Source organism: Puntigrus tetrazona, chromosome 16 (genome assembly GCF_018831695.1).
Source record: "Puntigrus tetrazona isolate hp1 chromosome 16, ASM1883169v1, whole genome shotgun sequence".
Lineage (NCBI taxonomy): Eukaryota > Metazoa > Chordata > Actinopteri > Cypriniformes > Cyprinidae > Puntigrus > Puntigrus tetrazona.
The window spans coordinates 15,135,238-15,150,095 of NC_056714.1; the positions used below are offsets into that span (position 1 = coordinate 15,135,238).

General features: G+C 36.6%; 2 protein-coding genes across 2 annotated transcripts; one reads left to right on the forward strand and one right to left on the reverse strand.

The window, feature by feature from the left end:
* Positions 1 to 536: 536 nt before the first annotated feature.
* On the forward strand, positions 537 to 6,209 carry slc50a1 (solute carrier family 50 member 1). Its single transcript, XM_043261806.1, has 6 exons — positions 537 to 736; positions 1,293 to 1,370; positions 1,581 to 1,704; positions 2,269 to 2,430; positions 3,577 to 3,696; positions 3,781 to 6,209. The coding sequence occupies exons 1-6, from the start codon at positions 669 to 671 to the stop codon at positions 3,886 to 3,888; spliced, it is 660 nt and encodes a 219-aa protein (XP_043117741.1). The 5' UTR covers positions 537 to 668; the 3' UTR covers positions 3,889 to 6,209.
* Positions 6,210 to 11,786: 5,577 nt separating this feature from the next.
* Positions 11,787 to 14,831, reverse strand: si:dkey-247k7.2 (uncharacterized protein LOC797677 homolog). The gene is made up of 4 exons (XM_043260338.1): positions 14,719 to 14,831; positions 13,095 to 13,197; positions 12,805 to 12,935; positions 11,787 to 12,140 (listed from the first exon to the last, which is right to left on the reverse strand). The coding sequence occupies exons 2-4, from the start codon at positions 13,162 to 13,164 to the stop codon at positions 12,009 to 12,011; spliced, it is 333 nt and encodes a 110-aa protein (XP_043116273.1). The 5' UTR covers positions 13,165 to 13,197; positions 14,719 to 14,831; the 3' UTR covers positions 11,787 to 12,008.
* Between the last annotated feature and the right edge of the window lie 27 nt (positions 14,832 to 14,858).

Sequence of the window (14,858 nt, forward strand, 5' to 3'; positions counted from 1 at the left end):
CTATGATGCTTTGTGCCATTTCAACTCGAGCATCTTATTCAGTACATTTGATCACTTTGTTTAGACTGGACAAGCAACAATTCTATAATTTCTTTAGCAGTAAATAAATGCAAACAATAAATTAAGAAAACTCTGTAATGTTTCTAAGACAGCATTACAGTTATATGAGACAGAAAAATGCTGAAAAAAATCTTTTGGTTTTAATATTAACCACAGGGGCACCAAACAAGCTACAACGTGCAACTATTCAGCGTAGTTAAACACTTTTCGTTAAGCATATTTTTATAACAAAATCATGAGTGCTTAAACTCTTTTGGGTAGTTCTTCACCTAAACTCAGTAGATACTTGTTGAAGACTACACCTATAACACAAAACCTCGCTATATTCAAAGGAATAGGCTATCGCTGGCGATTAACTTTATTCCGGGTTGAATCACCCACACCTTATTTCACTACACATACGGACTACAAAATGACGTCAGCGCGCAGCGTTCGGCGAAAGCCAATCAGAGTGCAGGAAAAGATCCACACTGATTACAAACACGGAAATTGTGAAGGTAGACGTCAGCGTTGCATGAGTGCAGGATTTACAGGTTTTATGAATATAATTCGCTTAGCTTGATAGCACAGGTGTCCGAATAGAAGCTAATATTTCGCTTTTTCAGTCTATGGATTTTCTGCAGCTGCTATCATGTGCGTGCATCATATTCACCGTCGGGATGTTCACGACGGGATTGTAAGTTACTTACGCGCGTTCTACTTGATTTTTAAAACCCCTCATATAACTTGTAATGTAGCTGACCAAAGCTGTACACACTAACGAGTTGTAATAATCTAATGGTGTAGCGCCTGACAGAATCAGATTTCACTCAAACTTAACAAACAGTTTCCTCACAACAATTTACCATAGTAACAAAAGTTTCCGCGAACATGCTATACTTATTGTTGCTACTATTATTAGACAACACTGTCACCAAGAACATCGCACATTATTAGGATTTTACAGTTAACAATAAACTGTAGCAATTACTGTATTTCGTCTGAAACCATGGCATATTTTAACAGCTATTCTGTATGTATGTAAATGTAAGTGTGTGTGTGTGTGTGTGTGTGTGTGTGTGTGTGACATTTGGAGGTTGTGCTGGGCACCCAAAGCAAACGAAATTCACCGTATGTGTGAACTTACAGTGCAGATGATAAAATATACGATTTGCATATGCATAACTTTCTGTATCTGCGCTCACGTCGCAAGATGATGTTATTCTCATTACACGTCCTTTCTGCGTTTGCAGGACAGACTTGAAGAAAATGAAGGCCACACAGAGTGCAGATAACGTACAGTTTCTGCCCTTCCTCACCACATGCTTGAAGTATGTAATTGATGTTTGACACTCATAGCTTTCATTCAGTAATGATGTATATGTAAATGCAAATTCATACATGCACTGTGATGATACACGAAAAACCTTTTGAGCAATGTTGCTTTTAATGGGCAGCCAGGTAAAATGCTGCTGTAAAAAGGTGCCCCTTGTATCATCAGGGTTAGTCTGAATGTTTATGTTCCTTTGTGTGTGTTTTAGTAATCTAGGCTGGCTGTACTATGGATTATTAAAGGGAGATGGAACGGTGATATCTGTAAACATCATTGGGGCCTTTTTACAGACCTTATACATCATCACCTACTGTCATTATACCAAAGATAAGGTTTGTCATTTAGCACTGTCTTCTTAGTCTTATTCATTTTACAGGGGCATTCAAAAGACCTCTAGCTTCATTTTTGCATTTTTCAATATTTTAATATGAAATATTAATGTAATATTTTAATTACAAAATACATGATTACAGCATTACCAGGATAACCGTTTGAATTCATTTTATTAAAAAAAAAATTGTTGAATATATTAATATCAAACTATATTATTGGAAAGGCAATTTTTGTGAAATTTAAATTATCAGCGCCACATTTTGAGTGTAAATTTAAATCGCGTTACGTCATCAAAATATCAGTTCGAGTGAAAAGTTAATTTAAAAAGTTGTATTTTTTGAATGCCCGAAGTTGACAAATTAAAATGTTATTTCAAAATGAATCAAACCTTTTAGATCCCGGTTCAAGTCAAATTTGATCCCAGATGTTTTAACGCACGCTCAGACATTTCAACCACGCTGTATGCTACAAATCCGTTTTTCTGAATTAATACATTGAGTGATCAGAGAATAGTCCAGATGTGCAAAAGAAATGATAAAATGCTGTATCTGTGTGTGTTTCAGAGGCGAGTGTTGTCGCAGACACTGGTGATGGTGTGTGTGTTGTGTGTAGGCTGGGTGTATTTCACTGTGCTTATTCCTCCTGGAGAAGCTCAACTCTCCCAGCTGGGCCTGGCCTGCAGCGTGTTCACCATCAGCATGTACCTCTCTCCACTCGCTGATCTTGTGAGTACACACCTATACGTTTAACCAGCAATCATTCTGCTTAAGCACACAGTCAGCAATTACCTGCACGTATACACTCAGGATTACATTACAGTAACGCAGCGCTTCTCAATCCCAGCCCTCTCGCCTCACCGCTCTGCATATTTAGTATATTTCTCTCTTTGTCAACGCACCTGATCAGCTCGTTAGAAGAGAGCTCCGTGCATGAAATGTGTTCCGATCGACAAGGGTGTTAATTGCTCCCCAGTCCCTGAGCAGGGGAAATCCGTTAAAGGTTTACTTCACTTCGGAGCATTCATTCATGGGTTTGCGCTGTAAATAAATGACGTCTCGCACACTTCGGTGCTCTTTGAATGGAACGTATGAGTTCGAACAAGCTGCAAATGCACCGCTAGCTTGTATCAGCCTTGCAGCATGTTACCGGCCAACGAAAGTCAATGAAATTTGTAGAGTAGATATATGTGGCTCAGTGTTATCTCACCTGCACTGTTAGAAAACGACACCCCATAATAGAATTAAACGTACAAATGAATCCATCTTTAAAAAATGAGAAATAACCGCATGCACTTTAACTGTGACACCCTTACATATCACATAAAGCATACATGTGAAATAAATGAGCTTGTTCCTCTTCTTATCGCTTTCTTTGTAAAAAAAAAAAAATGGTGTGGAGTCTTGTACAGACATTCCAGCATTCCATCATTTGTTTATCACTCCGTTCATCCTTCTCTTCTGTGCCCTCTCACAGTCTCCATCTTCCTGTTTTGGATCTCTCTCTCTTCCATATTTCTCTATCTATCTGTCCTGTGCCCTGTGGTGTACTTCCTGTCATTCTCGTACCTCCTTTTGTTGCTTCCTGTTTTTTCCTCCATCGCTGTCTGCAAGTGTCAGCATCTGCTTGTTATGGGAGAGACTACGTTCGAGTGTAAGTAACATGTTGTCGTTGGAGCGGCGTCGCGGTGTGCGTGTCCTTCAGATTTGCTGGTCTTTGGTGCTTAAGTGGAAGACGCAGGTTTGAGTCTTGGCTGCGACGTGTTTCAGTCTCACGGTCCTCCCCGACATTTCCTGTACTTTATTTGATAATAAACAGGAGGAAAAGCATCATTCTCCTCTCAAAAAAATTTTTGTGTTTTTGATTTCCACCAGCTGGATATCATGCGAACTAAGTCTGTGGAGCGCTTGTCTTTTTCCCTGACCGTCGCTACGTTTTTCACATCCACGTCATGGACACTGTATGGCCTTCAGCTGAGTGACTATTATATCATGGTAAGATGAAGAAGAGACTCATCTGAGACAGTGGATTGTAGTGAAGCAGTATTTTGTTGTTATTATTATTATTTTGTCTTTCAGGTGCCCAACACCCCCGGCATCTTTACTAGCCTCATCCGCTTCTTCCTCTTCTGGTGGTTCAGAGCAGTCATTCCAAACAATCCCTCTTATAAACTGATCCAGATCTGAGAGAGGATTTCCATTGAATGTGATTCAATTTAATTAATTGCCTTCTCTACTTTCCTTCACCCGGTCCAAAAGAGATTCTGGTTTCCTTTACGTCAGACGTCCGTGATACCATCCGAAACTGCCACTTTAAATTCTGTGAAGACAGACAATTTTCACTTTAGCTTTGTATTAGGCATAGTTTACCCAAAAATGAAAATCCTGTTATAATATATTCATCATCATGTTATTACATATCTGACTTCATGTATAGAAATGAAAAGTGTAAATCAATGGTAACCAAAGCTGTTCAGCTGCCAATATTTTTCAAAATTCCTTTTTTTTTATTCCAGTGAAATAAAGTCAGATTTTGAATGACATGAGGATGAGTAGCTTGACAGAATTTTCATTTTTAGAAAACCAATCCCTTTAGAACATGTTTTTTCTCAAAAAAAGGGAATTCACTCGCTTATATTATTCCAAACCTGTATGACACATTTTCTGCTCACAAGAGAAGACATTTTGTCTTTTGTTTTGTTTTTGTGCAAGTAATTGCAAAGATATGAAACGGGAGCTTTCGGTGTTTAAATGAAAACTGCCACTGCTGTAGTTGCTGCAGTTTTCTGAAGCTGTAAGTTAAAATTTGAGAAACTGAAAACCTTAGCTCTTTTTGGCACCTGTTTCTTGAACAGATTATTATTTTTTTAATGAATTTGTTCATTCAACTGAATAACTCCAGCTCAGGTATAACTGATTCTTGAGCCCACTGGAGGGAAATATTATCAGACTGTCATATAGCTTAAAAACATGTCTTTTAGATCTTTTTATCCTTAATATTTTTTGATAGCTGTATATCATGAAAGTTTGCGTACACTAAATAATTTCCTCAGAATCTCTCTGTGTTTGCTGGAAGACGATCATACAGGTTTTGAATGACATAAGGATGAGTGAATAATGACTGTACATTAACACCTTTTGAACTTTTAAGTTGTCTGAGTGACAGACTATTTTCTCTTGGTCTTTTTGGTTAATCCATTTATGGATGAGGATGTTTGCTGGTATTTCTTAGTTAATAGATGTTCTGCAAATCTGCAAACACGACACACTTCAGACTGACAGCTCAAACCGGTTTCTTCCTTTATGGAAATTAACCATAGTAAAGCGTAGTAACACTTTTTTTTGGCAGTTTGAATACCATTTGAATAACCAAACTTTTACTACAAATACTATGGTTAAACTATAGTCAGTGTAGCCAAACCATGGTTGATTTGTGGTTAGTATAATTGAACTACAATGACCATGCTTTTTTTGTTTGTTTTATTTGCAGAAATACCATGGTTAATTTTCATTAGGGTTATTCGAGGCTGTTCTTTGAAAGTGATGTATTACTGTAAAGCAGGTACAGTTATATATATATATATATATATAATTTTTTTCTTTTTTTCTTTGTTTTTGTTGGTTTACCTATGGTTCCAAGTGGCCACATTCTGATACTTAATGAATGTAGTGTTTTCAGATTGTTAATTCATCATGGGCTACTTTATTATAACGTCATTCTTAATTGTGTCCATATGGCAATTTGGCAGCTATTTAATCAGCGTCCAACTCCAGTGACAAAGCCCAGAAGAGAATTATGTGCGTAAAAACCTTCCTTTATGCGGAAGAATAATACAAGCATAGAAAACGAGTTTTACTGAATGATGTTTAATTGCGAATATCAGAGATTTCAGAAAACGGGAAATTTTGTACGTCTCCATTCAGTTTTCATTTTGTAGCAAAAAAGGTTTTTTTCTCAACGGTCAATGTCAGAGCATTGTTCTTTATAATGAGCCCATAAAAACAGTAATGTAAATAAACAATAACTTCATTCATTCCCCTCCCTCAGAGAACACCAAAGTCGCACAAATCTGAAGGCTTTGTTCACTGAGCTGTGGTGACAGGCAGAATATTAGGGGATGAATAATCAGTTTACTTTTATTTACATTTCTGACTTGTAAGATTGCACAATTAAAATCTTAAACTGCTAAATGTTGCGTATGTTAAACTGGTTTGATCAGTGACAGGGCAAGCCTTTATATATCTTACTGTACATCATTTGGTACTTTATTCGCTACAGCCTTTCCAAGTCTCCACGACTGGGCTTTGTGAATATAAAAAAGGGTAATTATAATCATTTAAAACATATCAATATGTTTCATTGTTATATCGTTTACGGCCTTGGTGTTGTAAGTTAATTTTTGTGTGTGTTTCTTTGTACTATGCTATGCAACAGCATATATTATATCAGAGGGGATTTAGAGTGATGTTCTTTCTGGAGTTTACTGAAAAAAAAATAAATTTTATATAACGTATAACCTTCGGTGTCTGGCTGAGACTGAGAGAAGAAGTTATGAGAGCTTAGCAGGGGAATGTGAGAGGATTTTGTTCTGGTCTCAAAGAGGATCAGCTCTGATTGTGAGCAATGAAAACTAAAATACGCTCAAAAGCCGAGGCGTAACGCGTGCTGACAGACATTTTCATTTCTGTGGGAAGTAACAGCACATTTATCTCCCGCTATTAGGTGCTTTGTTTTGTAGAGCTCTTGTCAAATGTTTGTGAACGTGTGCTGTTTGCTTGTTTGTAGTTTGTCTTCGTTAACACGAGCGAGTGGGAACCAAGTGTGTGCTGTTTCTCAGTGCCTATGTAGTCTTTACATGTTTTCCTGTCTGCTTCTCTGAGAAAGACATGAGAGAGGAAAAGCATTGTGGGTGGTGATTGTTTATCAAGAAAGCGTGTTTCTGAGAGAAAAAGAAAAAAATTAGTGATTGGCAAAACCTCTTTTGGGAGAGAAACAATGCTGAGCATAGCAGTCGAAGACAAAAGCATTTTTAAGATGCTCAGTCATGTTTGGTGAATGGATTTTAAAGGTATATTTAAACATAGATCAGTGGTTCTTAACTGTTGGGTTATTTTAAATTGAAAGGTTCTTTGGGGAAACAAAAATGGTTCTTTGTCACTGTAAAAACACCCTTTCAGAACCTACATTTTTAAGAGTATATTTTAAATTATAATAATACATTTTTAATTATAAAAATAGTTTTATTTACCATTACGTTAAGAGGTATAAAGATGAACTAAAGCAGCAGTATGGCAAAGACAGTTTTTGTAAATAAATGTAAATGGGAATACATTTTAACATACATTGGTTCACCCAGAAAATGTACATTTGCTCAAAATTTACTCTCGCTCAGGAGGCCATCCATTCTAGGATGCATTTGTTAAATCGTTTGGAGAAATTCAGCAATGCATCATTTGCATACCAAAGGATCCCTTGCAGTGAGTGAACGGGTGCCGTCAGAATGAGAGATCAAACAGCTGTCACAATAACCCACAAGTAATTGGTAAGTGGTAACTATCTATTTTAGCTATATTTAAATAAAAATGTTTAAAGTTAGTCAACTAAATGTGCTTATTTAAATGTAGCTAAAATAAACTGATTGCAACCACTTACCTTAAAAGATTCAAACAAATCAAGTAAATTCAACAAATCATTTATTTTTCAGTGAATAACATTAAGGTGGTTTAACTAAACTGTTGCTTCTGGTCAGAATATATGACTCTCCATAAGTCCTCCAGTGAAAAAATCCTCTTACATCAAAACAACAACGATAATACTCCTGATTCAGACGGTATTATTTTTACCTGAATGCAATGGTATAAATGTTTGTCTTCATGAATTTCTAAATGCTGTGTGAATTGTTTTTATCATCTGTTTGAAATCTCATACTGACGGCACCCATTCGCTGCTGAAGATCCATTGGTGAGCAAGTGATGTAATGTCAAATTTCTCCAAAACTATTGATGAAGAAACTCATTGGCATCTCCGTTTGCCTGCGGGGGGAGTGCATTGTCAGCCAATTCTTTTATTATGAAGCTCCTTCCATAAACCGATTGAATTAATTCATTTGCCAGTAACGACATGATAAAAGAGAAGACCATAATGCGCAAGAATAAATGACAATGATTTGATCAAAATGGCAGCTATAGCATGACAAGCTCATCAGACCGAAACTGGGTAATGATTTAGTGTAATTACAGCGTATACCGTCTCCGTTGCTCGACAGACGGATAAATAAACAGTGACAGGGGCTGGACGGTCAGGAGTGATGGATGACCGTGTGGAGACAGAGAGACTAGACAACACCGTGCGAGTGTGTTTGTGTGCTGTCCAGCGTTTCATCTTTTGTCGCTCAAGATGAGAATGCTTGTGTGAAAGCATCCGGGCAAATGTGTGTATTATGAATCGCGTCTGATTGATCTCGGACACGCTGCTCTGTTCTCATCAAATCACACAACAGCGCAGTACGTGTGGGTGTGTGTATCAGTGTATGTTTAATCAGCGCAACAATGGGAGTCCACTGCAAAACAGGATACCACTGTTTCCTGCAACAGAGACTGTCTCTGGGATACACACACAAATATACACACCACCTTAAGGCTGTCTGTAGGTTGCTAACTCTCTGTGGCGTTTTCTGTGATATATAAACTTGATCAATAAGTAGTGGTGCTGTATAATTGGCACCAGGAACTATTTCTACTTGATTTAACCCTTAAAACGACCATTATTGGTGCAGCCAAATGAGTGATTTAGTTCTATTTATTTTAAATAATAATCGCATTAGTTTTATATTAAAATGAATTGTATATTTGACAATCAAATTATTAAAATCCCCATTCTTCAGGTTGATGGCTTCTATATTAGTGGAAGTCGCGAAGGTCGATGGTGGCGAATATTTTTGCATTTCCTTTTGCTCCAAAAGCAAAACAGAAAAAGAAATCGATTATTGGCATAGTTGGGGAGGAGCTAGTTAGGAGCTATGTAAACGTGTTACATAATTTGTTAACAAAATAGATGTTAGAACTAATCTTTTATCATTTCTGGAAAAAAAATTACAATTACTAATGAAAATGTTAACGATTACAAAGCATTGTTAGATGCCAATGTTCAAATCAACAGAACCTTCATCGATGTTCCTACTGAGGAAGGTCCTGCGTGAAAGAAATTGATTTTAAAAAGCACTTTATAAGAATAACATGATTATACTTATTTGGATCCATGAAACATATTTAAAGAACTGAGTTTTTAGCTCTTTGGTGGAATCCGTAATTAACTTGAAGTCGTGTTAAATGTCCTTTTTCCTGTCATAACAACACAAGGAACTACACAACACAGAAAGATCATAGCAATTCAATTATAATTTCAATTATAATATTCAATTATACGATTTTAAAATCGGTATTTATCCTCCGAATTACCTAAAAAGAGGTGCTAAAATCTGATTCTCTGGTGCGTGTCTGTCATATTAAATTAAAGGATTATAATCTGCGAGTAATAAAGGATTTTCTGACAGTAATCAGTGTAGATTAACCCTTTGTTTAAATGTTTAAAATTAAATAATAGTTGAAAACGTTAGTTAGAAATGTACAAAAGTAATCAAATGTTATCAGTTGCATTTAATAAAGTAACTAAATAATTAAACTGCTTAATTATTAGATTTTAAAAAGGGTAACTTGCGATCTGTAACCTATTACACTTCTAAAGTAACCTTCCCAACACTGATTATGACGGTCAGAAAAGAGTAGATTGTTGCATTCCTCATTTGTGAAGTCTGTTTGGATGAAAGCGTATGCTAAATGGATAAATGTAAATGTAGATGTCAAATTTGCTGTGACTCCCTCCTCGGTGTTAGTAACTCCCACACATCAGCGTTAACTAGTTTTCTGAAACTGAAGGCAAAGGTGATGACATAAATGTGCACGGCATGAAATTATACAAAAACCTTGCTGGGTTTATAATGTTAATAACTGAAAATGTGTCATCACCTTCCTGCACCCTTGCAAACGCTGAATACAAAAATGGTTATAGGAAAAATGAAGGCATTTCCGGCATAAAGCGTTTACAGAAACTGCGGATTTAGTTTGATATTTTTGCTTTGCAAAACATACGGTTTTAAAATCAGCGGCTAAAGATGTCCTTGCTGTTGCTGTATCTCAGCGATGATCCAAAATAAATGTTATAAATGTGCAGAAGGAGCACTTTAAACTTCTGTTTGCTGAACTCTGAAAAACAGTAATGTGTGTTTGCTGCATCAGCATGCTGGTATGTGTGTGTGTGTGTGTGTGTGTGCGCGTGCAATGTCAGCTCATATGTTTCAGCTTTCAGCAAGTAAAACACACCTGTGAGAGCTCCAGCTGTTGTTTTGAAGAGCCCAAACAAGGGAAGCAGAGACAGAGGAAGAGGAATGTGCTGCTCTCTCCTTTTTTCCTTCAGCCCTTCTCATCTCCTGTATCACGTTTGTTCTGTTAACTTTCATCTCATTCAGGTCTCCTTTTTCCTAACAGCCTTAATTATCTCTGTCTCCTCATGCTTGTTCACATCTGTCTTTACGCCAGAACTGTAGATGTTAACAAAGATGCCAAAAGCACCACAAGTTGTACCGACACGTTTTCAATAGAGAGACTCCATTCTTCAAAACTCGAGAGAAAAGCAATAAACGTGAGACGGAGAGCAGAAGACGCAGGCAGAGACAGGCAACACCCCTTCGGCACCTGCTGACCTCTGTCAGAGATTTCAGGGGGTTAAACTTCTGCTAGTAGAACAGGTTAGGTCAAAGGTCACAGACTGTAATGGCGACCTTGTTTTTCTCCGTTACAACTGTCTCACTATCTTCTCTCACTCTCCGTTTCATGTGCAGTTGCTGTAGGCAGGCATTTACGAGTAACACTGTGCAGGCTCAAAACGTTCAAACTGCTATTTCAAGCTTTACGTGCTTTATTTTTCTGTACTGTATCATTTGCGCTATTCGTTTTAATGGCAGCCGCTGAGCGACTGTTGCGAGCGGTGAGGTCCCAGCAGCACACCGTTAAGAGCCCTCCAAAAAATTATTGGGCTCTGGTAACATATCTACTATAATATAACAAAATATTTGCGGTTTGTATGCAGCTCGTGGAAGAACTCATTCTGCCTGAAAACAGATACATTTAAACGGCTGCCTTTTGGGATCAGATTATGACATTCACCTCCAGAGCCAGATTATATCACAATAACCAGACGAACCTCATCCCCTTCCCTGAACAAGCATTCAGTGGTTTGAAGTTTCATACATTAAGGCCTGGGCATAACCTAAGCCAGGATTAGTCCACAGTTCAATTAGGACATTTAAATCATTTTTTTATAAACATGCTATATAAAAAATAATTACTGGTGTGCAGCTTAAGGCAAAACAAAGGCACTGACATATTTTAAGATCAGTCAGTGCAGGTTCCATTCAGTTGAACCAGATTTGTATTTAGTCTAGGACTAGGATTTTATTAAGCCTCGTCTGTGAAACCGGGGATGAGGGTTTAACGTCTCATTTTCCGGCAAAATGCTTTAATGTCAATAAAAATGCTTGATAATTTCGCATTGTGTTCAAGTTTGTTACAACACACAAGGGGAAGATCGTTGCGTTTTGAAATATGACTTATTTGGTAATGTAGTTTGGTGTTGAGATGAGCAAAACAAGCCTTATCAGCGTAGACAGCGGGGGAATCTGAGCTGCTGAAGAAGCAGGAAAGATCTTAGACGAAATAATTACACATAAAAATGAACATCCCTTCAGCATACACAAGGTGGAAATCTTAGATGACAGAAAAAAACAGAAATGCCTAAACTTGCCCTTTTTTTCTTTGGACCGTTTAGTGAGTTAATTATTTAGTAAACCTCAGTGATCTGCTAATCCACGTCTATAGATGGCAAGATAACGCTAGCTGATCTAAAAACCTCTAAACCTCTCGTGTTGTGTGGTAGTTGATTAAAAAGATATTTAGTTATTTTACCTGCGTTCATTGTCATCAACAGCCACGGTGTACAAGCACAACATTCTGCAGCAGGACTCAACAGCTATTTTTGATAAAAATTTTATTATGACTAAGAGTCAAAATTTCTTGTTTTAAAGTAATTTCTAAAACGCTACATAGCTTTGTTTAGATTATGATTGAAACATTGTTACATGAGATTAAGCTACAGACCTACATACTAAGTGTTTGTGAGATATTATATATTTCTTCATACTCGTCCATGTGCTTCATATACTTCAGTTACTTCAATCGGTGTCATGACCTCTTTATTGTGGAGGCCTCTGAATAGAATCAGAGACTCTCTGGACGAGTTTGGCACACTCTGCCAGGTTAAGAGACTTGTCGTGATCATCATCTACTTCATCCATCCACTGTTGAGTCACCATAGGGTTCAGGGTCTACAGAGAGAAACAGAGAATAATAATGGTGTACCAGTTTCAAACGTCATGTAGTGGATATCAAAATATAAGCTATAAACATACATGTGTGTATTTAATCAAGCACACATCTTCCAGTTAAGTTAGCTAATTAACTTAATATATATCTTAATATATCTTAACTCATAATTCAATTTTATATATTATATTATATTTTCATTTTCATGGACCCCTTAGCAATCCCTATATATAGGCTCAATACAAATTACTAATTCTTTTTGTCATTTACTCACCCTCAGTGAATTTATTTCTTCTGCAGATCATAAAAGAAGTATTTTGAAGAATGTTGCTGAATAAATAGTTGACTTCCATGGTATTTTTAATCCATGCTATGGAAGTCAATGGGGACCACCAACCAGACCACCACCAGAAATTGTTGAAAAATGTCATAACCACTGATGTCACACGGATCATTTTAACAATGTCTTTGCTACCTTTAAGGGCCTTGAAAATGGTAGTTGCATAGCTGTCTGTTCAGGGTCAGAAAGCCCTTAGATTTCAACAGAAATATTTTAATTTACGTTCTGAAGGCCTTTCAGGTTTGGAACGACTTGAGGGTGAGTGAGAAATGACAGAATTGTAATTTTTACAACATTAAAATTAAGAAACGTTCATGTACACAGACCTGGATTGCTCGTCCAAACTCAATCAGCATCATTTCAAAGACCTTTGGCCCGTCCAGAAGGAGGGTCCCGCTCTGAGTGTAGTATGTGCAGATCTCTTGTCCGAGACGAGGAGGTGGTGGGGGGTTGTTCTCTAGCGTAGAAAGAGAAAGCAAAGCAAAAGGTTTTAGTTGCATAGGAAAATTAAATGAAAGGGCAAAGCACTGAAAAAAAACTTATGCTAGTTATTGTGATAAAGAACAGGATATAATAGGTCTACATGATCTCTGGTGAGCTGTGACTGGACACTCACCTTGAGAGTTCACCACAGCAGCCAGCAGACACAGGCCCAACACTGCCACCACATGGACAATCTGTGCCATTGTTGAAGATGATTTGCAAGATCAAAACCGAGACTGCGCAAAAAAATACAGAAATTTAGATGAAAGAGAATTGATCGTTTTCTCCTCACTATATGTGAATTTTTAAATATCCCACACAATTTGAATTTTGTGTTTTTTAGACCATGTGTGTCAGGTTCTGTTTATTGTAAAAATTATTTTATGTTTGTTAAAGTTCATACATTATCTTACAATATTACTGAAATATGATAAACACACTTTTATGTAGAATATCATGACATTAAAAATATTGTGTCCGTCTTTTCTTTCCTTAAGTGTAAAGAATAGTTTCAGAACAATATTGTGGAAAACATAATTAAAAAAAAAAAACGAAACAAAAGCAAAAAGAAAAATTCAGGTTTGATCAGGTTTATACATTTAATAAAGTGTATAGAAAAAACATATTCATAAACTAACAGTAAATGTTTTCCAGCTAATAGTATTTTACACTGTATAAATGTGTCAATGCACATGAAAATATACAGTTGTTTTTATATAGGAGAAAATAACAATTTAAGAAATTTTATATGATTGTCAAATTAACTTTATCCTGATTTTTTCCTCTTCCTCTTTATGTCTTGCTGTAATTTAGTCTTCAGCTACAAATTTAAGGTTACCACAGCAATCTACAGTCTGGACCAATAGTCAAGTTTCATTTAAAAAACATTAAACCTAGTTCAAGAGATTACAGGAAATATAAAAACATTGCACTGTTTTACAGCTTCATTTCCTCGTTGGATACTCAGCGGCTCATGCGGTTATCTTTCCATCAATGTACTACAATCATTTTGAAACAGAATGTAAACCTGTTGTCTTTTTAAAGGTTCACTGAAGTGTATTTCTCGAGCGGTCGATCCAGTTGTGCAAGCTTTTGTTAAACCTAAAGTACTGGGCACAGTGACACACGCTCCAGCACTCGTCACATTCGAGTAAATACTGGACAAGTGAAAGATTTAGAAGTATAATTCACCCCCCCAAAAAATACAATGAAAGTGAATGGTGACTGAAGCGTCTGCTATCTTTTGCATTTTACAGAAAACAGATGACACACATAAAACCGCATGAGGTGGAGTAAATTACAACACAATTTTCATTTTAGTGTTGAATGTATATTTTATCTATCAGTATGTAAATGTTACCATTATTCAGCATTGAGCACCTAAACTAGTCTGGGACGACACTGTAGCCATTTGAATTATACTTTTATAACAAATTATGTCACTTTACGATACCTTATATGTTGTGATTCTATATCTAAAAACTGACCTAATATATTAAATGATAACATTGTGCAGTGGTATTTTATTAACCTCTTAATTCAGCGTGCAAATGTTAAATCGCAACATATCCATATATACAGAGCTGATCAAAAATCATATTGAAAATGAAATTAATACAACAGCCAAAAATAGCAATAATGTTAATAGCCTTCAGTGAACACTGGAGCAGGATTTTGAAAACACAAGAAGAACAAGAACAGCAAAAATTGTATGAGAGCAAGTAAGAGAAAACTATATAAGCGCATGTGCGTCTTACCTGTATCAAGTCTGAAGAGAAACTGCCTTCTGCTCTGAGCAAGGAGAGGAGAACTACTAGAAATGTGATTTACATATCACCACCCATTTATACATATGATACAGAGAAAAGAGTCAGAGAGGGAGGGTTTGTTGACATGT